The following is a 25,062-nucleotide window of genomic DNA, read 5'->3' on the forward strand; positions in this document are numbered from 1 at the left end:
CCCCCCCGTCCTACCTGGGGGAAAGGTGAGCAGTCCTCCGTGCCGGGTGGCATGGTTTTTCTGGTGTCAGGAAGCAGGAGAAGCCAGTGAGAGCAGCTTATCAGCTCTGCTGCCTTGCAAATCATTATATTTAGCTGGAAAAATAGAAGTAACTCCACAAAGTTCATTAATTCAGATACTTGGGGTTTAACTGTGCCTCTGAATCGTCCTGCTTTACCCCCCCCCCCAACACACCCCCCCGGAACAGGGTTGGATGTGAAGTTAGCTGCAGCACTTGGGTCCTCCTCCCGGCCTCTCCCGGGGCTGTGAATCTGGGCCACGTGTTTGGCCTTTCCCCAGGCCTTGTTTTGTAGTGGCATTGTGAGCGTTGTTCCCGACGGGTCTGCAGAGCTGCCCTAGAAGGCACCTTTGCTCAGTGCCCCACATGGATACGGGTCCAGTGTCGATTTGTGTTGGAGTGCCAGGAAAGGTTTTTGCACTTCAACTTGCTGTACTTCTTTCTTACACAATGTAAGATCCTGTTGCAATTCACGTTTTGCCTCCATTTCCAGGAAATTCAAGAGAGTACTCCGTTAAAATCTTTTTTTTTTTAAATACTTTTTAAGTCTATTTTGAGGGAGAGAGCAAGTGGTGTAGGGACAGAGAGAGATGGGAGAGCGAGAGAATCCCAAGCAGGCTCCGCACTGTCAGCGCAGAGCCCAATACGGGGCTCGAACTCACGAACCGCGAGATCGTGACCTGAGCTGAAATCAAGAGTCGGACGCTTAACCCACTGAGCTCCCGGGCACCCCAAGAGTACTCAGTTAAAACCTTGAGTTACTCCTGCAGTTACATGTGGATTTCCCCTCTGAAATCCCAACTGAAGTCTTCAGTATTATTCCCTGTAAAGAAACAGTTTCCTTTTTTAATTTTTGATTTTAATTTCCTGATCTTTTTAACGTGTCTCTAATTTTTAGTTTAGAGATAGAGCAATTTCCAGTTTCTGGTCTTGCAGAATTTGAAATAATCGCTTTTAATTGTTTTATGACCTGACTCTTTTGTAGTGGTTAGTACAAAACGTGCCAAAAATTATTTTCTACGTTGTCGTTTCGGCTGATTTTTTTCTATCCCAGTGAATTCTGGACCAGAGCCAGCGTGCTAGTAAGGTCGCGCTGCCTGTGAATCAGTCCTGTCTCTGGTCTGGTTCTGTCCCCTCGGAACCACGTGCAGCCGCGTGCCAGTGGTAGAGACCAACTGCTTTCGTTTGTAGGAACTCCCAGGAGGCTACGGCCGTGTGAAGCCCGATATTGTCACCTACGGTGCCGGAGTGAGGGGATCCGGTGTGAAGGGGGGCTGCCGAGCCCTGTCGGGGACCAGCGTGGCCTCTCCGGTGGTCGCCGGGGCGGTCACCTTATTGGTGAGGTGAGTGGCGCCCAGCGGAGAGAACGTGATACTGGCAGACCACGAGCGGAGTCGCGCTCGTCACCAGCTTGGGTTTGAGGGTTGGGAGCGCCCCGCGAACCTTGCTGCGCCTCTCTGTCCCCATGTCCACCCTGTTCCGTGTAGGGGACACGTGGCAGAGGTGACAGGCGTGTGAACATCCTGTGAAGTGTGATCGTGAGGCAGTGTGTGAGGACACAGTGCCTGCTACCGTGTTTGTGTCTGTTTTTGTTCTGGCTCGTTTCTGTTTATTATTTTTGAGAGCGCAAGCAGGGGAGGGGCAGAGAAAGGGAGGGAGGGAAGGAGGGAGAATCCACGCGGGCTCCACGCAGTCAGTGCGCAGAGCCTGATGCGGGGCTCGAACCCGTGAAGACTTGAGATCGTGACCTGAGCTGAAATCAAGAGCTGGATGCTTAACCGACTAAGCTACCCAGGCGCCCCTGTTCTGGTTCGTTTTGTTAAAGACTTGTGTTTTAAGAGTGGTTTTAGGTTCACAGCACTATGGAGGAAGATCTGGGATTCCCCATGTACCCTGGGCTTCCTTTTATTTTGTTTGTAACGGACTGAATTTGTGCCACAGTTGTAGTTGTTATATCAGAACGAGTGTATATCAGGCAGGGAACAAACAGATACTTTCCTGCCATATTCCTCATTTCCTTGAGGATCACTTCTTAACGTCCTCTGTTAGCTAAGGAGCTGGCTCATCAGGCGGTGGGACTGACAGTTTATGTAATTTATTTATTCTCTGTCTCATTGAATCCCTCATCGCTGGATTAGAGCTTAGTGTTTGTTCCTTGATTCTGCACATATTGAAATTGGAAGACTTTCTTAAAGACCATTGACCAGAATTGACACTCACGTGCTTTGACTTAGGTGGGCTGTGTTCCTTGTTCTCAAAGCTACAAAGAGATGTCTTTGGAGCTAGAATATATTTTGTATTTTCCCCTCAGATCACTCTCTACTTAGATGAGGCTTTAGCTGAGCTATTGTATTGTGGTAATGGGAAACTGTATATTTGAAAGTTACTATATTCTGTGTTTAAAATTAAAGTAAAACAAGAAAATGGTAGTAAACGTTTTTATGTTTAAAATCCTCTTTAAAAAGTTACTGTTGAGTTTAGCTTCTAATGCCTGGGATTTTTTTGTGTTTTAATTAGTCATCTTTGATAAAGGTAGATTTCCAACTCCGTTCTCCTCTTCCCATCCTCTCCTTAGGGGTCAGGGCCAGATTCCTGAAAACGCTGACCCTGGCCAGAGTGGTCTCTGGGGAATAACCATACGCGTGCCAGAAACCCTCTTTTTTTCCCAGCTGTTTCCTTCACCCTCGTTGCATGCAGGAAGGAGGAGGGGAAGGCAGGTGGACTGTGGGTGTACCAGGTGCGCTCGGGTTTGCACGCTCAGTGGAGGGGAACGTGTCTCTAGGGCTCCTCGTGGCCACCCTGGTGCTTATGGGAACAGAGACCCTGGCTCCGTCCCCGCCAGCTGTGACTGCGGCCGGGGCTGAGGTCTCGGCCGCACTGCTGACCCCGGCACACCCCTCCCCGTGAGGCAGGCGGGGAGGTGGGGGACGAGGCTTCTGTTTCTGGCAGCTTCTCTAAAGACAGCTGCTTCCAGCATCAGAGACGCCTTTTGCTTTCCTTCTGCCCCTGCGGCAGATAAAAGTGCCACTTGTGGGAGCTCAGAAACGTGCCTGGGGCGTGTCAGCTCGCCTCCAGCCGCGCAGCGCTCCGGAGGAAGCAGGACCTGGCTGTTGGTCTGGCCTGTTCACGCTGGGGTGGGGGCTTGTGACGGCTCCTGAACTTCTAGCAGCCCTTTGTTCTGTCATTGAGGGTCCACCCTGGGCACCTGGGGGGCTCGGTCGGTTAAGCGTCCGACTTCGGCTCAGGTCACGATCTCATGGTTCATGGGTTCGAGCCCTGCGTCAGGCTCTGGGCTGACAGCTCAGAGCCCGGAGCCTGCTTCAGACTCTGTGTCTCCCTCTCTCTGCCCCTCTCCTGCTTGCGCTCTGTCTCAAAAATAAATAAACCTGAAAAAGAAAAACAGTCCATCCCATCTCACCTCCTCTTTCTCTGCTCACCTCAGATTTTCCATCCAGGGCTATCAAATTCCGCCCGCACTTCCAAGACCGGCCACCATCGTAGAAAGATATTCACAAACTGAGGAAAGTCTGTTTTCCTTTGTACTTGGGAGTTAAAGTTTACTTGTACGTACGACACACAGACATACAAAAACGAGCGTGTTAATGTCCTGATCGTTGATGCCCGTGTGTTACTAAGTTCCTGGCTGGGTAGAGCCGTGCGTTCTTTTGTCCAGGTGCGTTCTGATGACGCAGGGCTCCGGCCGGCCTCAGGTGTGGCTGGTTTTGTCGGGCCTGGTCCACCTGTCGTGTCTGGCACACAGGCCTCCAGAACAACGAAGGTGGGCCGAGGCCATTGGCCTCCTCAGGTGCTGGGCCCTGGCCGCGTGCTGCAGACTGCTCTCGGGGACCCGTCTGTTTTCCTTTCCTTCTGCCACCAGGGGATGTCCCAGCTTGTCTCCTTCCTTTTGCCAGCAGGCCTCCCTTCCCCGGGGGAGCCGGTAACTCTTACCTGTTCTTGCCTCCTGTGACGACACCCTCTGAGGTCTGTTCATTTGAGTCGTGGGGAACATACGTGTCCCTGATAAATTTAGGATAAGCCGTGTGGGAGGCTCAGAAGGAGTCAGTCCTGAGACAGGTGCAGGAACAAGCACATGTCCTCCGTCTCATCCTGCCCGAGCTTTTCCCACAGAAGCTCCCATTGTAGGCAGCACAAGGTCCGAGGCCACGTGTTTGCATGAACACACATTAGGGGTCGTCCCATGCCCCTCCTCCTCCTGAGCGAGCGTGAGCAAACACGTGACCTTCCCTCCAGCACAGTCCAGAAGCGAGAGCTCGTGAACCCGGCCAGCATGAAGCAGGCCCTCATCGCGTCCGCCCGGAGGCTTCCAGGTGTCAATATGTTCGAGCAAGGCCATGGCAAGCTGGATCTGCTCAGAGCCTATCAGATTCTCAACAGCTACAAACCGCAGGCAAGGTCAGTGTGCCTCCTTTAGTTAGGCCTTTCCTCTTTCCTGGGCTCTGCGGGTGCTTCTCCCTCCGCATAGGATATCAGCCTCAGACCGGGAACCGATCACTGGTCACATGACATGGGACCCTCAGGTGGCGGGGGGGCTTCACGCTGCTGCTTCCGCAAGGGGGCTGCCCGGCCGCGCTTGGACCGCCTTCCACATCCTCACGTTCTGTTACTGATAACGCAGATGGTTTAAAGTACTGATTTGCCAACTTCTTTTTGTTTTATTTTTTTATATTGTTTAATGTTTATTTTATTTTTGAGAGAGAGCACGAGTGGGGGAAGGGCAGAGAGAGAGAGGGAGACAGAATGTGAAGCAGGCTCCAGGCTCCGAGCTGTCAGCGTGGAGCCCAGCTCGGGGCTAGAACCCACAAACCGCGAGATCATGACCTGAGCCGAAGTCAGATGCTTAACCGACTGAGCCACCCAGGCGCCCCTCTTCTTTTTACTTCTAAAGCTTTCTTTTGAAATAATCTTAGGTTTGCAGAAATTTGTGAAACTGGTAAAGCGTTTGCCACGTACCCTTTACCTGGCCCCCGCGACGCCAGCACCTTCGCTGACGGTACTTTGCCCGTTAAAGCCAGCGAAGAGCCCTGTGCTGCGAGGGACCCACGGACTTGGCCCCCAGGCGACCGGGCCCCGGTGCTCCATGTCCATTCGGCCAGCGTCCAGGCCTGTGCTCGTTGCCCGGCCTGCCCGGCCTCCTCCAGCCTTGGCTCTCTGTCCTTTGCTGTCACTCGTGACTCTGGCGCCTTGGGGAACGCTGGTTACTCCTTTGTAGGCAGCCTGCCTCTCGATGGAAGTTTGTCTGATGCTTTCTCACGATTAGTTTGAGGTTACGTGTTTTTGGTCAGAGTTGTTTTTTGCTTTTAATTTTGAAATCTTCATTTGAAGCTGTTAGATGCACAACACAGTTTCACAAATAGTGCGCGAGGACTGCATCTGACATGATGTGGTGCAGGCCTCAAAGCCTGGAGATGAATGTTGCCCTGAGACCATGCACTGATCTCCAGACTGTGCTCAGATTTCCCCCACTGTGCACCGCGGTCTTGTTCCGGGTGCAGGATCGGCCACTGTCCCGCGGTGCGTCTGGCGGGCCCGTCTCCCCGGTCTCCCGTGGGGATGCTTCCTCGGTTCCCGTTCCTGTCATCGCCGGTGGTGTCCGTTGGCATCATGGGATGGAGGCGGTCGCCAGGGTGGGGGCGGGGGGTGATGTCCAGGAGATCGGCTGCGGGGAGGGGACAGGAGGAGTCCGAGCGCTGCGCAGCACAGGTGTGAGCGTGCGTCTGCCGGCGGGGAGCTCTTAAAGCAGAGCGGCCCGGTGGAGGAGCCTGTGCCCCACGGGACGCGCCCGCTCCGGTGCCCCTGTGTTCAGCCCTGGCGGGGAGCGGCCGAGGGTCCGTCAGCCGTGCTCCTGCGGCGCGTGAGCAGCGAGGGCCGGTGGCCCCGTTGGTGACCCCTGCCAGGCTTCTCTGCTGGGTCACCGCCTGTGCCTCTGTGACTGCTGAGTGTCTCGTGCGGACGCGCTTTGAGATGATCTCGTTCCTAACGTCCTTCGACTCATGTGTTCTCGCATCCGTGGCTGGTTCTCGCCTGTAGCAGTCTTGCTGTAGAGACCGCCTCGTGGTGATTTTCTGTTTTTCTCATTCCTTCCATGTTCGTCCGTCGGCATTCTCCTCTGAAGAAAAGCTGTCCCGTTTCTCTCCTTTACTTACTTACTCAGTTATTTATATCCGTGTGGGCCCTTGGATATTTAGTTTACTCTCTGGATTGTGGTGTGTTAGTCATTGTTGATCTTGCTGCTCAGAAGTCCCGGATTTGGCTCCCGGAGGCTCCTTGTAGCTGGCTGCTGTGCCTTTGCAGCGTGTCTCCCTCGTTGGAGCGCTTTGTCACTTTTTGGCAGCACGGGATGGTCACACGCTTCCAGCCCCAAGGCTTGGTGTTCGTTCTCGCTCCACGCGGCCATGGCCCTTCGATGGGAGGGCGCGCTCGGAAGCAGGGCCCGGCAGCGGTGCGTTCCCGGCCCCTGTGGCCGTGGTGGCTCCATAGGCCCTCTCAGCGCACGGCCGTCCGCACGCCGTCTGCGTCTGTCCACGGTTCTCGTCCCAGGCTTCCCTCCCCCTACGTGGAATGGCTTTCTCCGCCACGTCACCCACAGAAAGTTTACCTATTTGCCCAGTCCTCGGAATCCATCCCGGGTAGTTTGAGAATTGCTGCCCCCTCCTTGTGTGAAAGACAGATGTCCTGACTCGAGTGCAGGACTTGTGTCTAGTCCTCACCTGTGGCTTCCCAGCTTATGGTCCTGCTGTGCCCCAGGGCTCCTTGGGATCCTTCCTTCCGCCCGTCAGTGGCGCTTTGCTGTTCAGTTTTAATACAGTTGAGTTCATTAGTTTGTGTTTCTTTGTGGGAACCACCCCCCCCCCCCCCCCCCCCCGCCCCTCGTGGTTGATTTCAGCGAGTTGTGTGTCAGGACGCGAGACCTCACCCTGGCTCTGCCGGCAGAGGTGTGCACAAAGGGCCCCGCCCACCCCTTCTGTCCCTGCTCCCACCCCCCAGTCTCTCCACCCTGACTGTGGGTGACAGTCTCGTTAGTTTGGGGTTTGTCCCTCTTGTATTTCGTTTTGCACAAATGAGCAGATACACATTTATGTTCCTACATCCCTTTTCTTACATTAATAAGAGCATCACTGCAAGTGGTTTTTTTTGGTTTTGTTTCTTTTTTTTTTTTTTGCACTTTGCTGTTTTCACTTCACAGTACTTGGAAATCAGTCCGTGTCAGTCCATCTTTCTTCTTTTTACAGCTGCGGAGCACAGATGGTATGTGTGCTTATGTGGGTATTTACGTTACTTCGGCTATTTTGTAATCATAAGCTGTTGCCATGGATGTTATTGTGCCGGTGTGATTAGTTTCGTCGGAGGTGTGTCTTCAGGAAAGTTCCTCGAGGTGGGATCGCTGGGTCCCAGTAGAAAGCGTGGGTGGCTTTGTGAGGTCCTGTCCTGCTCCCCGTAGGAGGGTTGTGCCCCAGCCCCACGGGAGCGCACATACGTGACCCAGAGCCCAGCCACAGGATGTCCTGTCGCGCTCTCCTTCCGGCCAGTCGGGGGGCGCAGAGGGGCTCATGGCCGCTTTCACGTGTGTACCTCCCATTCTGAGTGAGGGGGACGCTGCGTTCACGGTGAGGGGCCACATTCACACCTTTCTTGTCAGTTGTCTGTTCATGTCTTTTTCCCGTTTTTCTCTGGGGTTTTTTTCCCTCCGTTTCTAAGAGTTCTTTACAAGTAGAGTTACCGACTCTTTGTCAGTGCTAGACTGCGGTCTTCCTCTCCGTGTGTCGGTGCCTTTCTACTTGTGTGCATTGTTTGTTGCTGTTCAGTGTGTTTTTCCAGTCGCCACGTCGGGCAGGCTCTTGTTATTGGAGCCACAGAAAGCTTCTCTCTGCACTAACGTACGAGGATGCCACCCACGCCTTCTCCTCCTGTGTGTTTGCTTTCCTTTGTGTGCTGGAGACTCTCGGGTACGTGTGCAGTTTATTCTTGTGCGTGGTGTGAAATACGGATCTAGCTTTATCTTTTGCCACGTGGCCACCCGTTTGTGAGCTCTGTTTGTTAAAAAGTCCGTCTTTGCCCCAGTGATTTGCGAGGCCGTCACTTGAGACCCCGGGTCCAAGGTGTTCACCGGGTGGTCACGTACTCATTGTCTGGCCGGCCACGGCCTCTAGAGTTCTAGAAGGGTGGAAGGAAAGAGGTGTTCCCCGCTCATCCGGCTGCGCACGAGCAGTGTGGGCAGCCCAGCCTGGTGGCCTCTTGGCCCAGGGAGCGTTGCAAAGCCGGTTCCCTGGTGCCAGCCCGGCCCTGCTGCACGCAGCCCTCAGGTGCCTGTGCCGACGCGCCCCCGCGGCTGTAGCGCTTCTTCGGCCCTTTGGTGACGCGCCCTGCTCTGACGCTGTGTTCTTTGTTTCAGTCTGAGCCCCAGCTACATAGATCTGACTGAGTGTCCCTACATGTGGCCGTACTGCTCCCAGCCCATCTACTATGGAGGGATGCCGACAATCGTCAACGTCACCATCCTCAACGGCATGGGCGTCACGGGAAGAATTGTAGACAAGGTGACACTGCTCTCTCGCTTGTGGTGAACTTTGATATGGCCCAGCCTTTGTGCCTTGTCCCTTTCTCCTGACGTTAGAGGACAGGTTCTCTGCGCCCATCCAGGCTGCCAGGGTGTTGGGCGCAGTGGTTTGTTTTCTCCTGAGTCCTTTATAGATAAGCTCGGGATAAGGTAATGGAAGCAGTCTGCTACTTTGTGACTTTGGCCTCTTGAATTTGGCTCCTGAATAGACTAACTGCACTTGATTCTTCATTAAAATTTCTCACCCGTAATTAGCGGTCCCCCGTAATTACCGTATTCTTGAGTGAGCGTGAGTGGGCCCCCGCGTTGAAAAGGTGTGTTCCTTTCTTGAATTTTGTCCCTATAATGTGTCATACTTGTTGCATAAACATTATCATAACAGTAAAGGACGAGAAAAGAGAACACAAAAATCACTCCCAGCCCCAGCACACGAGCATAGCCACTGTTTGTAAAACATTCTTTTCCAGGCCTTACCTGAAGGACGTGTTTTTGTTCTCTGTGCAGCAGATAGAACTTAAGCCCCCCCCCCCTTTTTTTTCAGCTCTCATTATATTGTAAACATTGTTAAATGTAACTTATGCACAGCCCCAAGGTACCTGGCTAACAGCTGTGTAGTATTACATAGAATTATTCAGTCATAATTTACTTACTACCTTTTTAACCGAAAACGCTTTTATTTTAGCCTTCAGGGAGCAATCTGTTCTTCTTTTTCAAGATAATCATGATTAGCTACAAAAATGGGCATTTACAATGCAGCTTTATATAATCTGAACGTTAAAGGTTGAACGAAATTGGTTTAGTTGTCGTTATAAGAAAAAACAGTCTAGCACAAGTCAGGGAAATCCATTCATACTTGGGTCTTTGTCGTCAGCATTGTTCCAGTATTTCCATTGAGCAAACTCTGATCTAATTTAGTAAGCCTTTCTTCCCATGTGATTTGGTACAGAGTTGTCAGTAGCACCTGGGTGGCTCATTTGGTTAAGCATCTGACCTAGGCTCGGGTCAGGATCTCGCTGTTCGTTGAGTTCGAGCCCCACATCAGGCTCTGTGCTGACAGCTCGGAGCCTGGAGCCTGCTTCAGATTCTCTGTCCTCCTCTCTCTCTCTCCCCCTGCCCCGCTCATGCTCTGTCTCTCTCTCTCTCTTTCTCAAAAATAAACATTAAAAAAAAAATGAGGGGTGCCTGGGTGGCTTAGTCGGTAAAGCCCCTGACTCTTGATTTCGGCTCTGGTCATGATCTCATGGACTCAGGAGTTCAAGCCCCACATGGGGTTACATGCTGACAGTGCAGAGCCTGCTTAGGATTCTCTGTCTCTCTCTCTCTCTCTCTCTCTCTCTGCCCTTCCCCTGCTCACTCTCTGTTTCTCTCAAAATGAACAAATAAACTTAAAAAAAAAAACTTAAGAAACCAACTCGTCAAATCTCAGAAATCTACCAACCATTTCCTTATCATCCTTCTTCACTGTATGAATTCCTTTTTATTTATTTGTTTGAGAGAGAGAGAGTGAGTTGGGGAGAGCGGCAGAGGGAGAGAGAATCCCAAGCAGACTCCACACTTAGCACAAAGCCTGATGTGGGGCTCGATCCCGTGACCGGAGGAACCTCAGGTCATGATCAGAGCTGAAACCAAGAGTCAGACACTCAACTGACCGAGCCACTGAAGTGTCCCACTCAATATGAATTCTTTCTTGTTTGTTTATTTATTTATTTTGAGAGAGAAAGAGAGTGCCAGCAAGGGGGGGGGGGGGGGCAGAGAGAGAATCCCAAGCAGGCTCTGCACTGTCAGCACAGAGCCAAACATGGGGCTCGAACCCTCAAACTGTGAGATCCTGACTTGAGCTGAAATCAAAAGTCGACGCTTAGCTGACTGAACCCCCAAGCACCCCCACAGTATGAGTTCTTGATGTTAAATTTGTCCGCAAGCACGGAGGCAGCAACTGTGGCCGGTTAGCGTCGCGTTAGCCCCATGGCTGTGCTGTAAGTGGCCTGTATCCGTCCATAATTTGCTTACGGGTTCCCCCTGCTCAGACAGGGGGTTCCAGCTATAAACATTCCACCGAATATCTCTGCTTCTATGGTTTCCTTTTTTTCTGAATTGTTTTCTTAACGTAAACTACCTGGATTGGAATTCGAGTCAGAGGGTTTGGACGTTATCGTAGCCCTCGGTTGGTACATGCTGCGAATTCTTTCCAGAGGTGCATCTGCTAAGACTGCTGCAGGCAGTGCTGCCAGCGGCCTCCAGAGGACGCTGGCTCCACTGCCCGCACGGGGCGGCACAGCCCTTTTTTTCTTTTTAATTCCATGAGGTTTTTAAAAATCGAGATAGAATTCACATACTACAAGATGCACTCTTTTAAATCCAGTGATTCAGTTAGTTTCCAGTATATTTGCAAGTAGTAATTGCAGCCATCGCTGTTCTATAATTCCAGAACATTCTCATCATCCCAAAAGGAAACCATTGTTAGCAGTCATTCCCCACTCTCCCTCCTCCCAGCCCCAGGCACCTCCCAACACACTTCCTGTCTCTCCGCATTTAGCGGTGGAGGACAGTCCATATACACGGGGGCCCGGGCGTCTGGCCTTTCACGCAGCCCGTGGTGTCTTTACGGTTTGTCCCCTGGTAGCGCGTAGCAGTGCTTCCGTCCTTTGTAAAGCTGGATGATGCTCCCCCGCATGGATGGACCACGTTTGCTTAGTCATCCATTGGACGTTTTTGGTTTGTTTTCTAGATCGTTCATTTTTTTAACTTAAAAACTAAGGATGAGGGGTCGCCTGGGTGGCTCAGTCGGTTAAGTGTCCGACTTCAGCTCAGGTCACCTCAGATCTCGCTGTTCGTGGGTTCGAGCCCCATGTCGGGCTCTGCGCTTGGAGCCTGCTTCGGATTCTGTCTCCCTCTTTCTCTGCTCCTCCCCTGCTCTCTCGCTCGCACTGTCTAAAAAGTAAATGTAATAAAAAACATTAAAAAAAAACAAAACTGGAGAGGATCAGATGGGTATCTTGCCGACCGTGCATTTCAGTTACCTGGGAGTTCACTCTCTCCAGGTTTGCCCGCTGCCTGTATCACCTCTTGTGTGAGTTGACTCTTCATTCCTGCGGCCGGCTTTCTCTGCAGGAATTTAGGTTTTCTCAGGCAGTGTGAACAATGTCTTTCTGTCCTGGAGAAATTAGCCATGGATGTGTTTTATGCAACAGTTTCTCCCAGATTACTGTCTTTTTCTTTTTTTCTTAAATTTCCTAAAGTTTTTTTTTAACGTTTATTCATTTTTTGATAGAGACAGAGCGTGGGGGGGAGGGGCAGAGAGAGAGGGAGACACAGAATCCGAAACAGGCTCCAGCCTCCGAACTGACCGCACAGAGCCCAACGCAGGGCTCGAACTCACGGACCGTGAGATCATGACCTGAGCTGGAGTTGGACGCTTAACCGACTGAGCCACCCAGGCGCCCCCCCCCCCGTCTTTTTTTTAGTACAAGTTGTAGTATTATTTACTTACTTATTTTTGGTTTTGTACAAGTTCCACACTTTGATATGGTTGAGTTTTCATCTTTTGTGATTTTTATTGTTTCACAAATTAGACACCTCATTTTCCAGAGATCCGATAAAATCTCAATTTTATCTTCTAACATTCCTTTTATGCTTGTAAAATACTTAGTCCTCTCATCACCGTTGAGTTAATTTGATATATGGCCTAAGAGATGGCTAAAAATTAACTTTTCTGTTGGTTGCCAGCGGTTCCAAGAGTGTTTATCACAGATCCCTTTCTTTCTTCCTTGTTTGTGATGCTGTATCCTGCAAATATTTCTCTTTTTGAGATTTGTTTGTTTGTTTGTTGTAGATATGCTGACCCACTTGGGGACAATATTGCTCTCTGGCTTGCGAGGGAAATGAGTAATTTGGGTTGATTTGAAATACGGGTTCATTTCCTAGGAGGAAATCTGTGTTTCTTCCAGACGTCTCCTCTCGTGCCTCCTTCCTCAAGGTCGGGGGGGACTGAAGGGGCCGAGCCCCCTCTTCCTCTGGGCGTCCCGCAGAGACCTCTCCCTGCCCAGCCAGTAGCTTTGCAGTCTGAGTCTGGACAGTTAGTCCGTGCCGTTGCATTATTTTATTCCTTTAAGTTAACGTTTAATGTGATTCTTTTTTTTTTTTTTAAATTTTTTTTTTTTTTTCCAACGTTTATTTATTTTTGGGACAGAGAGAGACAGAGCATGAACGGGGGAGGGGCAGAGAGAGAGGGAGACACAGAATCGGAAACAGGCTCCAGGCTCTGAGCCATCAGCCCAGAGCCCGATGCGGGGCTCGAACTCACGGACCGCGAGATCGTGACCTGGTTGAAGTCGGACACTCAACCGACTGTGCCACCCAGGCGCCCCAGTGTGATTCTTGAAGCATATACCGAATCAGAGTCTGTTCTCAAATTGGACGGATTTCATTTATTGACGTTCTTTATCAGATGGAAGTTCTTTGCCAAAGCGTGTGTCCTCCGTTTTTAAGGTTGGGGAAAGAATTCTCTTTAAAACTGGAGGCTGCCCTCTCTCTCAAAATAAATAAACGTTTTAAAGAATACAGAAGTACAAAAAATAAAATCGGAGGCTGCCCCAGATAGTGGTTTCTAGACTTTTCTAGTGGGTGACGTGCCAGACGTCCTGTAGTCTGCTTTGGTTATAGCTTGCCTAGGGTCTGAGGATAAACTCGACTTTGCACTACGTCATGAAATATTAACGCAGGTAACTCGGGTGAGCGTTTCACGTCAGCCTCTGCCTTTGTCCTCCAGCCTGACTGGCAGCCCTACTTACCACAGAACGGGGACAACATCGAAGTGGCTTTCTCTTACTCCTCGGTGTTGTGGCCTTGGTCAGGCTACCTGGCCGTTTCCATCTCTGTCACCAAGAAAGCGGCCTCGTGGGAAGGCATCGCGCAGGGGCACGTCATGGTCACCGTCGCTTCCCCGGCAGAGGTGGAAGTAAGTGTGGGCCAGGGAGGGGCCCGTTCTCCCGACCCCTGCGCCGTCTCCTGCCGGGGTCTCGGGGTGGGGAAGCCCGGTCGGAGGACGTGTTGGGCTCCCAGGCCGTGACCCGTGCTCCCCGGGCCTGTAGAGCCGCCGATAAAACCTACTCGGCAGCGGGCGACGCCGCCTCCCGTTCTGTTGCCGGGCGACGGGAGATTCCACCGTTCTGGGCCACGTTTCGGGTCCACAGTGATTGCAGAAATGTGCCTTCTCCAGGAGGGGCCGTGTAGTCTAGGAGTTTTTAGGAACAGGGTGCTTAAATTTTACGTCATAAACTCTTAGACGAAGAATTTTAACGCGACGGGTTTTACGGTTCTTTCTACCTTCGTCGGGAGGAATTCTCGTGTTCGAGGTATTTGCGTGAAATTGGTAGACAGTGATTTTTTAAGCCCCAGAGCCCGAAGGTTTCTTCTGAGCCCAAGGGGCCATTCAGATTTTTGTAAATTTCGTTCAGTCAAAAAGTGGTGCAGAGCAGACGTCAACCGTGAAGCTCCCGATTAAGGTGAAGATCATTCCTGCTCCCGCCCGGAGCAAGAGGGTTCTCTGGGACCAGTACCACAACCTCCGCTACCCGCCCGGCTATTTCCCCAGGGACAACCTTCGGATGAAGAATGACCCTCTGGACTGGTAAGCGGCCGCCACGGCAGGACCGAGGGTCACCGCCCCCTCAGGGGGCCCAACCTCCGCGCGCCCCAGACGTGCTCAGGGCACTCCGTGCTCCTCCTTCCGGACTCCTGTCCTGGGCACTGGAACCCCGAGCTTGCCCTCCATTGCCGTCTTCCCCTACTTCTGCTGGATCCGTCAGCAGATCCTGTCAGCCCTGCCTCCCGGATCCTGCGCTAGGGGCCGCTGCCACCCACCCTGCTCCCCACCTGTCACCCCCGCGCAGGCCGCCGTCATTGCCCGCACGGCGTCCCAGCCTCCTGGCCAGTCTCACTGTGCCCCGAGTCCATTCTCCACGCAGCAGCCCTGGTAATCCTGACAAGCAGAAATTGGGGCACAGTCGGCCTAAAACTCTGCGTGGCTGCCAATCCAGACTTCCTCACGTGCCAGACCCCCTGGTCTGTCCTCCGCCCTCCAGACCCTGCCCCGTGCAGCCCCTCGGCCTGCCCTCCTGGCCTGCCCCCCTGGCCTGCCCCCCCGGGGCATCTGGCTTGGCTGCTGCCGGGCCTGTATGCCAGGCTCACTGCGGCCCTCGTGTGAGTACCGGGGTCTGTGGGGGGAGGAAGGAGCCCCGAAAGCTTGGAGCCGGCCGCTTACAGGTGCGGTGTGCCCTCTGTGAAGACGTTTCTTACTAGAGGCAGGGGGACAGAAGTGGTGAGAAGGTCGTAGGTCGAGGGAAGGCGTCCTGGGGAGGCACACGGGCTCAGCCCCGTGCAGGAGCTGGCTCTGAGGGGCCGGGGCCGGGGGCCAGGCAGAGAGAACGAGCCCTGGACCCCTGGCGCCTCCGTGGGGCGGGCGGGTAGCGGCTTAGGTAGAGGGCACGGTGGGAAAGTGAGCGCGTTCGGGGGGCAGGGACAGGGAGGTGACCGCGGCTGCGAGGCACGGTTCGCGTACTCCCCAGCCGGGGCGGCTTGTCCGGAGCCTCTGCGTTCCCGTGCTGCATCTGGGCGGCGGCTCTTGCCACGGATGCCACCGCCAACGTGACGCTTCGGCGTGCTTTACGCACCAGCTCTTGGGCCGTTCCTCCTCCTCGTGGCGTCTCCTTCGAGCGTGTGCCACATGCACGACTTCCTGTTATCAGCCGTCTTCCGTGCGAGCCCAGAGGATGCTGGTCTGGAGAGGCCGACTTCTTTGCGGGGGCCGGAGCCCCCCAGGCCTCTGCCGGCCGTGAGCCGCGCTCCTTCAGAGGCGCCTGGGTTTCCGAAGCGGCCGCGTGGCTAAGGCTTCGCCGCGAGGGGAGAGGGGTCACCCTCGCGCGCGACTTCCTGTTTTTCAGGAACGGTGACCACATCCACACCAACTTCAGGGACATGTACCAGCACCTGAGGAGCATGGGCTACTTCGTCGAAGTCCTCGGCTCCCCCTTCACGTGCTTCGACGCCAGTCAGTACGGTCAGTGACCGCGAGGTGCCGGCCGCGCGTGGGGAGGTCGGCGAGACGAACCGCGGGGTAGAAGAGGCGGCGAGGGAGCGGGCACGGGGCCTCCTGGTCCTCGGGGGGCTGCAGCGGGGCTCTGGGGCAGAGTGGCCCTGTTCCCGTCTGGTGGCAGTGGTGGTGACCTTCAGGTAAAACGGGACCTGCCAAACTGGGGATGAGGACGTTTGCACGTCTTTTGTTTATCTGTTTATTTTCATTAAACTGGTGCCGCGTTTTGCTTCTCGAGTGGGTGAAACGTGGCTACGTCAGGGGTCACACGTGACACGGAGGCCAGGGTAGTTCGTGGGTGTCTGTGCCTTTGGACCCCGGTCCCTTCTTGCTCACCCCACCCCCTTCTAGAGTGCCTGCGGGGCCACAGACCGAATATTAGAACCTGACAGCTTGACACGTGGGCGCCACCGAAATGCTGTGTTTGTGAAGCAGTGACGCCCGCGGTTCCGAGGCGTGACTCACCACCGGCACCTTGTCCCTCAGGAACCTTGCTCATGGTGGACAGCGAAGAGGAGTACTTCCCCGAGGAGGTGGCCAAACTGAGGAGGGACGTGGACAACGGCCTCTCGCTCATCGTCTTCAGCGATTGGTACAACACGTCCGTCATGAGAAAAGTCAAGTTTTACGATGAAAACACAAGGTACTGAGAGCAGTTGGTATCTGGCTTTTCGGGAGTGAAATTCTTTGCGGCCGGTACAGCAGATGACTGGCCCGCTGGCGGTCCTCCCGGCCGTCGGACGCAGGCTCAGACGCTCGGGCGGCGCGGGCTCTCCTCCCCCAGTGAGACGTTCCCCAGAGAGTCGCTGGCGGATGCCGGGGACAGAGCGAAAGGTTCCTCGCCTTCCCTTGTTGACCTTCGATGCTTGACTTTGGCTTTTCTGCTTGCTCTTTTTCATGCTGTGTCTCTGCTGTGGAATCTATACACGTGTAAATGGGTCGAAGGAACCGTTATTTCAAGGAACCTTCCAGTAGATTAGTTCTTGGTCAAGGATTCCCAGTGTTTTCTGCATGTGTCTCCATCACATCTCGAATTTTCTTCCTCAGAGCCTGCGACTTACTCGCACTTCAAAGGCTCCTTCCTCCTCTCTTTGCTTTCGCGGACCCTCTCAGGCTCCAGGCCCTATGGCGGTGTGCGTATGGACCTGCTGTGCATCGCGTGTAGTAGATTTATCTGGGGTTTATCCTGCACGCTGGCCGGAGCACGTACGCCGTGTTACCACTCAGAGCAGACAGGAGCTTACGGCTGAAACCTTAGTGTGCACGGGCAGGACTCTGCGGGGGGATTCGCTTTGTCCTGAGAACACGGAGCGTCTGGGGGTGTTTTAACCCCTCGTGACCCGCACCCCTCGTTTCTTCCGCAGGCAGTGGTGGATGCCGGACACCGGAGGGGCTAATGTCCCTGCTCTGAACGAACTTCTGTCTGTCTGGAACATGGGGTTCAGCGATGGCCTGTATGAAGGGGATTTTACCTTAGCAAACCATGACAGTAAGGTTTTGCGTTTGTTTTTTAATAGGGGCGCATTCTCTCTTGAGATGCCCGAGTGGAGGCTGTGTGTCTTTGACGTCAGGGTTTCAGAGGGAGGGAAGGGTGTGATGGCTAAAGAAGTAGGGCCGTGGGGGCAGCCGCTGTCTCTAGGAGCGACTTCTGTATTCTGTAGTAAAGCTGGGCGGTAACACCGCTGTTGTTTCATCCAGACTCTTAAAAAGAATATTTTCTGCAGCATTCGCAACCTTAGCGCCACCTGTCTGCTGCTTTACATGCTGTGTGTTCCCAGAGGAAGTACCTCCTGGGCCCCGGGGGAATCAAATCCCATTTACGAAATCACTTTGCACGTCCCACTTACGTTTCCCCACAGATGAGCTTTTGGTAACTGGCTTCTAGAACAACATCCTGAGCATTATTGTTACTGGCTGTGCTCGTCCTGACTGAAAGCTCAGACTTCTCAAGTCTGTTCAGAAACTGTACGTTAATAGCATTTTTAACTTGAATTCCGACGTAATTACTTGTTACTTAAGCGTAACCAGGTGTTAGCAGCCTTTGTCTTAAAAGTAAAAATAACGTTAGAAAAATTATCATATCTGAAAATTATCGTATCTGAAGAGTGCATCTTAGGTCAGTGAGTAGCTCTTGATAAAGCGTTAAGCATCTCTGTGTCACTGTAACTCTGAACTTTCTAGTGTATTACGCGTCAGGATGCAGCATCGCTAAGTTTCCAGAAGATGGCATAGTGATAACACAGACTTTTAAAGACCAAGGTAAGGAATGCTGCTTTGGTTGCTTTCCTTTTTTTTTTTTTTTTTAAGTAACGGTTTTATTGCCTGTAATTCACATTTGCTTTTTTAATTTTTAAAAATTTTTTTCACATTTACTCTTTTAAGGTGTACGATTCTGTGATCATCGGTGTATTCACAGAGTTGTGCAGCCATCACCGTTGTTTGTTTCCAGAACATTTTTATCACCCTGTATCTATTAACAGTTTTGTTTTTTAAAAAAACTTACTGTGTTGGGGCGCCTGGGTGGCTCAGTCGGTTGGGCGTCCGACTTCGGCTCAGGTCATGATCTCGCAGTTGCTGGGTTCGAGCCCTGCATTGGGCTCTGTGCTGACAGCTCAGAGCCTGGAGCCTGCTTCACATTCTGTGTCTCTTCTGTCTGCCCCTCCTGTGCTCAGGCTCTGTTTTGCTCTGTCTCTCAATAATAAGTAAACGTTAAAAAAAAAATAACTTATTGTGATATGATTTGCATGGTACCTACTTTAGGCAAGACTTCTGGCTGGTGGCTCTGGGGGCTGCAGAGATAGATAAGTTTGAATCTATGTGGACACTGATCACTGCAGACTAAATGGGATTTGCCACAGGAGGGCAGGTGTTGAATATTTGCAGATTTTCTTTTTTATTTAAACTACCTTCAGAGTTGCTTGAAATTTTCGTTACTGTTTGTGAATTATTCTTCTGTGACTGCCAAGATGACTAAAATTTTAGAAGAACGTCGACTGAATTTTAAAGCTCTTAACTGTGTACAGAATATCAATTACACAGTCATCTCTTAAAATTCCCCTAAGAATTGGAAGAAAATAGGGACGCGTGGCTGGCTCGGTCAGTAGAGAGTGGGACTCTTGATCTCTCAGGATTGTGAGTTTAAGCTCCTCCTTGGGTGTAGAGGTTACTTCAAAATAAAATCTTAAAAAAAAACCAAAGAATTTGAAGGAAAGAAAGATCTTCCCTCGCAGTTCTGGTTCTAATGAGGTTTAATGTTTGCTGTAATTAGAAGTTAGGGAGTTGGGGCGCCTGGGTGGCGCAGTCGGTTAAGCGTCCGGCTTCGGCCAGGTCACGATCTCACGGTCTGTGGGTTCGAGCCCCGCGTCGGGCTCTGGGCTGATGGCTCAGAGCCTGGAGCCTGTTTCCGATTCTGTGTCTCCCTGTCTCTCTGCCCCTCCCCCGTTCATGCTCTGTCTCTCTCTGTCCCAAAAAGAAATAAATGTTGGAAAAAAAAAAAAAAAAAAGTTAGGGAGTTGCATTCATTGAAAATGACAAAGCAGAATTTCCTGCTTATCTATGTGCATTTCCAAGATAGAATCTACTTTTTTATTGCCTGGAGGGATTTTTTTCCTTTTCATCGAGGCGAGGTCAGTCTGTGAGCAGATCTGTGTTTAAAAGGTTGCATTTTAACTGCAGGTACACAAATGATTCTGTCTTCCCCGTCACTGGCCGGGTTTACCATGGGTTAGTGGCTCCTTCTGAAGTCTGTCTCTGCCCGCTGGTGGTGTTTCTGGTGCGGGTGTCAGCAGCGGCCTCATCATCAGCCTGTTGCTGCCTGGTTTTGAGGGGAGAGGAATCACAGTGGATGTGAGGGTGCCTACTTTATTGTGTTCTGTTAGTGAAAATAAAAACGAATTACCTTGAAGTCTTTCCTGAGGGGTTCTTTATACCCAGATGACCTTTTAGTTGAATAATCCTTTGGGTACAAAATAGGAATTTGACAATCTGGGTTATGCCGGGTCGAAAGGGACCCTTGTCAGAAACAAACCTGTGACCACGTGGCCTGTTTCGTCGGTTTTACTGCTCTGTCTTTCCCTCCAACAAAGAGAATCTGGTTTTCTCTTCCGTTCTGTTCCTGCTGGGATTATCCACAGAGAGCAGGAAATGCCGTGTCTTTATAGCCGCAGACATTTCAGACGTCACCAACGCGGCAAGTGGCGAGATGACGATGTGCGTCGTCTCCAGTGCAGAGGAAGGCGTTTGCTGCAGGGCTAGACTCTCAGATCACGTGGGTCACCGGCATCTGCCGTCCGCGGCACTTATGCGCCTGTGACTTCTTGATTCGTTAGACGCCGTAACCTCTGTCATCGGATTGGGCAGAGGTCACAGAGCTCTGCTGTTGGAACATTTGTAATTGTGACACAGATATGACAGGTGTCGTAAATCTGCATTTAAAGCATACGGGCGGAGGATCTAAAACGTAGTGACGTTTGTCCTGACTTTGAGTAGTGAAACACAAAGCCGGGGACACGTCGCCAAATCCTCAAAGGTGTGTCTGTTGAGTGGCTGGCCGCCCCTGTGAGTGTAGTCCCAGGACTGAGGCCTGGAGCATGGTCGGAAGGGACAGAAAGCCGCTCTTAGGATTGTAGGTACCCTATATTGCCGTTTCCAGGGAACACGTCAGAGGACCGTGTGGAGGTGAGTTTTGCTAAAACCCAAATTCGTGGCACTTAGGACGTTGTCCTTTGTAAAAGCGCGCACCGTCGTGATTGGATGGTGGAGTTTGCTGTGATTGTCGGTGCTGCACGGGCTAAATGTCAAGTGGCAACTGGAAAATCATTCCTCAACGTTTTTTTGTGGTGCTGTTATTTCAGGATTGGAGGTTTTAAAGCAGGAAACAGCCGTGGTCGAAAACGTCCCCATTTTGGGACTTTATCAGATTCCAGCGGAGGGTGGAGGCCGGATTGTGCTGTACGGAGACTCCAACTGCTTGGATGACAGTCACCGACAGAAGGGTGAGGACTGATGTGTGGCCGAGAAGCAGACTGGGATTCGTGACCATGACATACCCCCCTTGTCCCTGAAGAGGCACCGGTAAGGTGCTGGAAAATAGAGGCCTGCCCGTGAGAGCCAGGTGGGCACGTCCCAGCTGCTTGGGTTGTGTGGAGCTGTGGCTGGGTACCCCTCCCTGAGGAAGCCCCAACAGACCGCATGCGCCGCCTTCCCCTCGTGCTGTCGTCACCAGGCGGGCGGGGGCCGGGGCCGTCGCATTCAGTGGAGTGGCTCTCTGCCTGACCCGCCCCAGCGTCCCCCTCTGGCGTCTGCACGTCACAGGCACTGCCACACGGGGGGCCCTTTCCGGGCTGGACCCGCTCTTCCTGGAGGGCCGGCGCCTGGCTCCCCTCCCAGACTTGGGGATTTGGCTGTCGCGAGCCTTCTTCAGTGGGGGTGTTTGGTACCCCCGTCAGGGGTGGGGGGCTCGCACAGGGGGACTGGTTCTTAGCACCCCTGTTCTTTGTCAGCGTCTCTCTGTGCCGCCTCCGAATTTGGGGGTTTGAGTCTGAACGCAGTTTATGTCTCATATTGTAAAGGAGGAAATGGGACGTAAAAAGTGGGGCGTCTTTGGCCTGGCGAGGCGACAACAAAACCAGGTCCTGGAGAACGGGGCTGGGGAGGGGGTGGGCACCTCACGTTTGCGGATAGGGCAGGTAGGGGATGGCCCGAGCAGAGCAGAGAATGAAGGCCTGGAGCGTGAGCTGGGAGCCGTGTGCTCCTCTCTCTGGGTGAACTTGAGGTTGAATAAATTCCTAGCGTTTTGTGTAAATCCTTAGAACGTGGCTGGTCTTTTTAAAAAGGTTAAAGTCACAGCTGAAAGGAGATTGATGTTTTATTTCCATAGAGGTTTTCTTTTAAGACCGGAGATCTCCTGGTAAGAGTCTTTATTAAAATTTTAAGTGCCGGAGAGGGCTGTCGTGGTTCTAACACTCACGGTGGCAGTGCTCTGAGCACGTGGCCAGAGCGCCCTTGAGTGAGCAAAGTGCCTGCCGGTGTCGTGTGGCAGGGGCCCGTCCGGACCCGCGTGGTGGCAGCGGCTGGGTGTGAAGACACGGCAGCACCCCCATCTCCCGATGAGACGACCCTCCGTGTGGGTGGCGGCCGGCGCCGAGACTCCCTGCGCGTCCCACAGAGTGGCTGACTGTCCCGTTGGCGTGTGTCGCGCGTAGGGCCCACCGGCCCAGATTACTAGACTCTGTACCTGACCTGTCACCTGCGATGACCTCGAACCCACCTCCCAGTGGAGTGCACGCTCTGGTCTCTGCTGTGCCCTCACAGTGCAGACAGGACAGCCACTGGGATTGGCAGGAGCTCTGGTGCCCCATTTCTTTTCTCGCTTGGACTCCTGTCGTCTGAGCCATTCTGTCACAGGGTCTGGCCGTCCCCGAGTGGGCTCCGTTCTGTCCTCATCACCCAAAGCCAGGTGGCGCTCGGGCTGCCTGTCCAGCCCCGAGCCCGGTGGCAGTGACCCACCTGAGCCCTGGGCCGGGAGTGAAGCCCCCAGTCGGGTCCTATCTGTTGTGCTGTGACCGTGTGACCGGGGAGATTGTGCGCTTCTCAAGAATAGGCGATTCCCCGTCTCCCCTCACTCGGGGGGGGGGGGGGGGGCGGGGGGGGGGCCTTTATTTTCCTGTAGGACTTCCTTAGAAAACTCTGATCCCTAAACAGCACGCCCGTTGCACCCACAGACTGCTTCTGGCTCCTGGATGCGCTCCTCCAGTACACGTCGTATGGGGTGACCCCTCCCAGCCTCAGCCATTCCGGGAACCGGCAGCGGCCTCCCAGCGGAGCCGGCTCGGTCACCCCAGAGAGGATGGAAGGTGAGTGAGCCCGTGGGCGCTGGGAACAAGGCCTGGTAGTGGTGCCACGTTCCTCTCCGCCGTTCCCCCGGGAGCAGAGCACACGCTCACCCCGAGGCCCTCACGCTGCCCAGCCCCACAGTCCTCGTTCCCCCTCACAGAGCCCTGGCTCCCGGGGGTCTCTGGGAAGAAGGGCCCGCGTTCTGGGTGCTCACGGGTGCCAGGCACTGGGCTGGGCGGTCGTCACGCGGATGTCCTCAGCAGGCCTCTCAGAACCCGTGAAAATAGAACCCGTTCTTTCCAGTCCTGACCTGGAAACGCAGAAGTCCTGGGTCGGGGAGGAGGGGGTGAGCCGTGGCGACCTGCGGCCTCACCCACTCTGCCTAGGGCAGGGCTGGCCCGAGTGCGCTCAGGTCCTCCCCGCCAGGACCGCAAAGAGGGTAGCGTGAGCCAGGGATCCGGTTCCGCACCTTCTAGTGGCCACGTTGGAAAAGGAAAAAGAAGCAGGTGAAATTCATTTCAGTGAAATACGTTGGCCCGGTTCACCTGAGTGTTACTGCTTAAACGTGTGACGTTCGACCCGTGTCGCTTGCTCAGTAGCCGCGTGTGGCTGCAGCACTGAACGGTGCAGATCTAAAAAATAGGAAATTTGGAAATGCAGTTTTTGCTTTTGCCTGAGAGTTAAATACTCCAAAAGAGGAAGACGGTCTTCGAGAAGTCTCTGTACAGGTTAGATTCCTCAGGTACAGCCTCGTGCCTGTGTCTGTGGTCAGTAAAGGTCGCCAGGCCCCTGCCCCGCGTACTGTGGCCACCGTAAAGGGAGTGGCCGTCCTGCTCGCTCACTCTCGGTGATCACCTGTCCCCGGAGCACCGCTCAGCGCATGCTCCCCCAGCCTGGCAGACAGGTTCACTGGCGCGTAGCAGGCCCGTTGGCAGGGGGGTCTTCCCCTTCGTGTCCTCCTGACGGCCGTGGTTTTCTGTTGTGTTGACTCTGCCGCAGGGAACCACCTGCACCGGTACTCCAAGGTCCTCGAGGCCCGTCTGGGAGGCCCGGAGCCTCGGGCCCTACCTGCCTGTCCACACCTGTCATGGGCCAAGCCACAGCCTTTGAACGAGACCGCTCCCAGGTGAGTGCCTTGCTGTGCTTTTCCGCTCCTTCGTCGGGGTTTATGATTCGTGACTTTTTTTTTTTTTTTACGGGGGAGAGTGGAATTTTACTGACATCGTTATCAAGTAATCAGATCTTCCAGCTTGTCATCTTGTGATGATATTTAAGTTGGCGAGCCCCCGTGTCGACCTTTACAACTGTGCTCTCTGGTGGCATCCTGCCTAAAGAAGTGCTTTGGGTAATGAGCATTTTGTTAGATTCGGTTGATTCCTGCTTAAAAAGCTGAGGTCTGACAGTGCTGTCCCTTGAACAGAAGCTCTGGCTCCTCCGGCTCAGGGTTCAAGAGTTGAGCGCTCCCTCTTTGTGATGCGGGTTCTGGAGCGCCGACAGGTCCTTCTGTCGGCCCGAGGGGCCGAGGCTGCTCAGGGTAGGGGTGCAGCCTGGCCCGCGGCGTGTCTGTGCCCTCACCCCGGCGCCCGGTGTGGTCCCCGAGGGAACGACTCCTGCCACGACAGGGTCCTCGCCGCACCTGTGGACGCGGTGTCCAGACTTGGCGAACCTGCCCGGTGCTTCATGACAGTAGCTCCGTCTGCCTCTTCATCCGCCTCCCTTGCTTTCCGAAGCCGCAGCTGGAGTTACCCCTGCCGTTCCTCTCCGGGCACAACAGCCAGCTCAGCGCGCCGGTTCCCGTGTTTTCTCCCCGACTCCTCTCCCTGTTTCCGGCAGGGAGGATGCGGGCTTGTGCTGACGTGGGGTCGTGGCGCAGTGAAGCAGGCGCCCGTGTCCCGGGACAGCTTGGGGGGCAGACCTCCTACGAGTCTCCTTCGAGTGGTGCTGTGGGAAATCACCCCGCCCCCAACCCCGCGGGCGGCACGCCTCACGCGCCCGGCCGCTCAGGCACCCTCGCCGGGCTGTCCGCCGAGCTTGGATCTCGGCGGGCACGGGCACTGGGGTGGCCGGGGACAGAGGGCCACCGTCTGCTGTGAGCCACCAAGAGGAGGCTGTCCGCACGTCCTCGCAGAGCACGGGGCGCACTGCTCCGCTAGAACACGCTCGGCAGAAGAGTGCGGGGTCGGAGACTCCTCCTGTCTTCGTCAGCTGCTTCTTCCCGGAACTGATTATGGAGTATTTTTCCATTCCAGTTATCATCCCATCGTTTAATCGTTTCTGATAAGATTCCATTTTTACATCCCACTTATTCATAACCTCCCACGATCCTAGCGTCCAGACCAGACTTCGGTTCCAGCTGCGGTCAGCAGTTCCCACTGTGGACAGTGTTGGCCCAAGTTCCCACAGCCCGTTTTTTTTTCCCCACGCTGCTGTTGGGGACTCAGAAACAGATAAGCCTCGCTTGGTCTGTATGCGCGTCCACGTCCGTAATCTGTGAGACGCCAGCCG

At 53.7% G+C, this 25,062-nt stretch overlaps 1 protein-coding gene across 1 annotated transcript in view; it reads left to right on the plus strand.

Annotated features, from left to right (window-relative positions):
- Positions 1-25,062, plus strand: part of MBTPS1 (membrane bound transcription factor peptidase, site 1) — a 52,910-nt gene that overhangs the window by 24,142 nt on the left and 3,706 nt on the right. Inside the window, exons 10-21 of the mRNA XM_086688802.1 lie at positions 1,250-1,401; positions 4,310-4,471; positions 8,469-8,613; positions 13,402-13,590; positions 14,090-14,262; positions 15,575-15,690; positions 16,210-16,366; positions 17,088-17,212; positions 17,905-17,982; positions 20,577-20,717; positions 22,446-22,577; positions 23,557-23,683. Coding sequence (XP_086544928.1) covers positions 1,250-1,401; positions 4,310-4,471; positions 8,469-8,613; positions 13,402-13,590; positions 14,090-14,262; positions 15,575-15,690; positions 16,210-16,366; positions 17,088-17,212; positions 17,905-17,982; positions 20,577-20,717; positions 22,446-22,577; positions 23,557-23,683 — 1,697 coding nt within the window. The remainder of the gene's footprint in view (positions 1-1,249; positions 1,402-4,309; positions 4,472-8,468; positions 8,614-13,401; positions 13,591-14,089; positions 14,263-15,574; positions 15,691-16,209; positions 16,367-17,087; positions 17,213-17,904; positions 17,983-20,576; positions 20,718-22,445; positions 22,578-23,556; positions 23,684-25,062) is intronic.

Source organism: Puma concolor, chromosome E2, assembly GCF_028749965.1.
Source record: "Puma concolor isolate L17-30 chromosome E2, mPumCon1.1.hap2, whole genome shotgun sequence".
In the NCBI taxonomy this organism is placed as follows: Eukaryota; Metazoa; Chordata; class Mammalia; order Carnivora; family Felidae; genus Puma; species Puma concolor.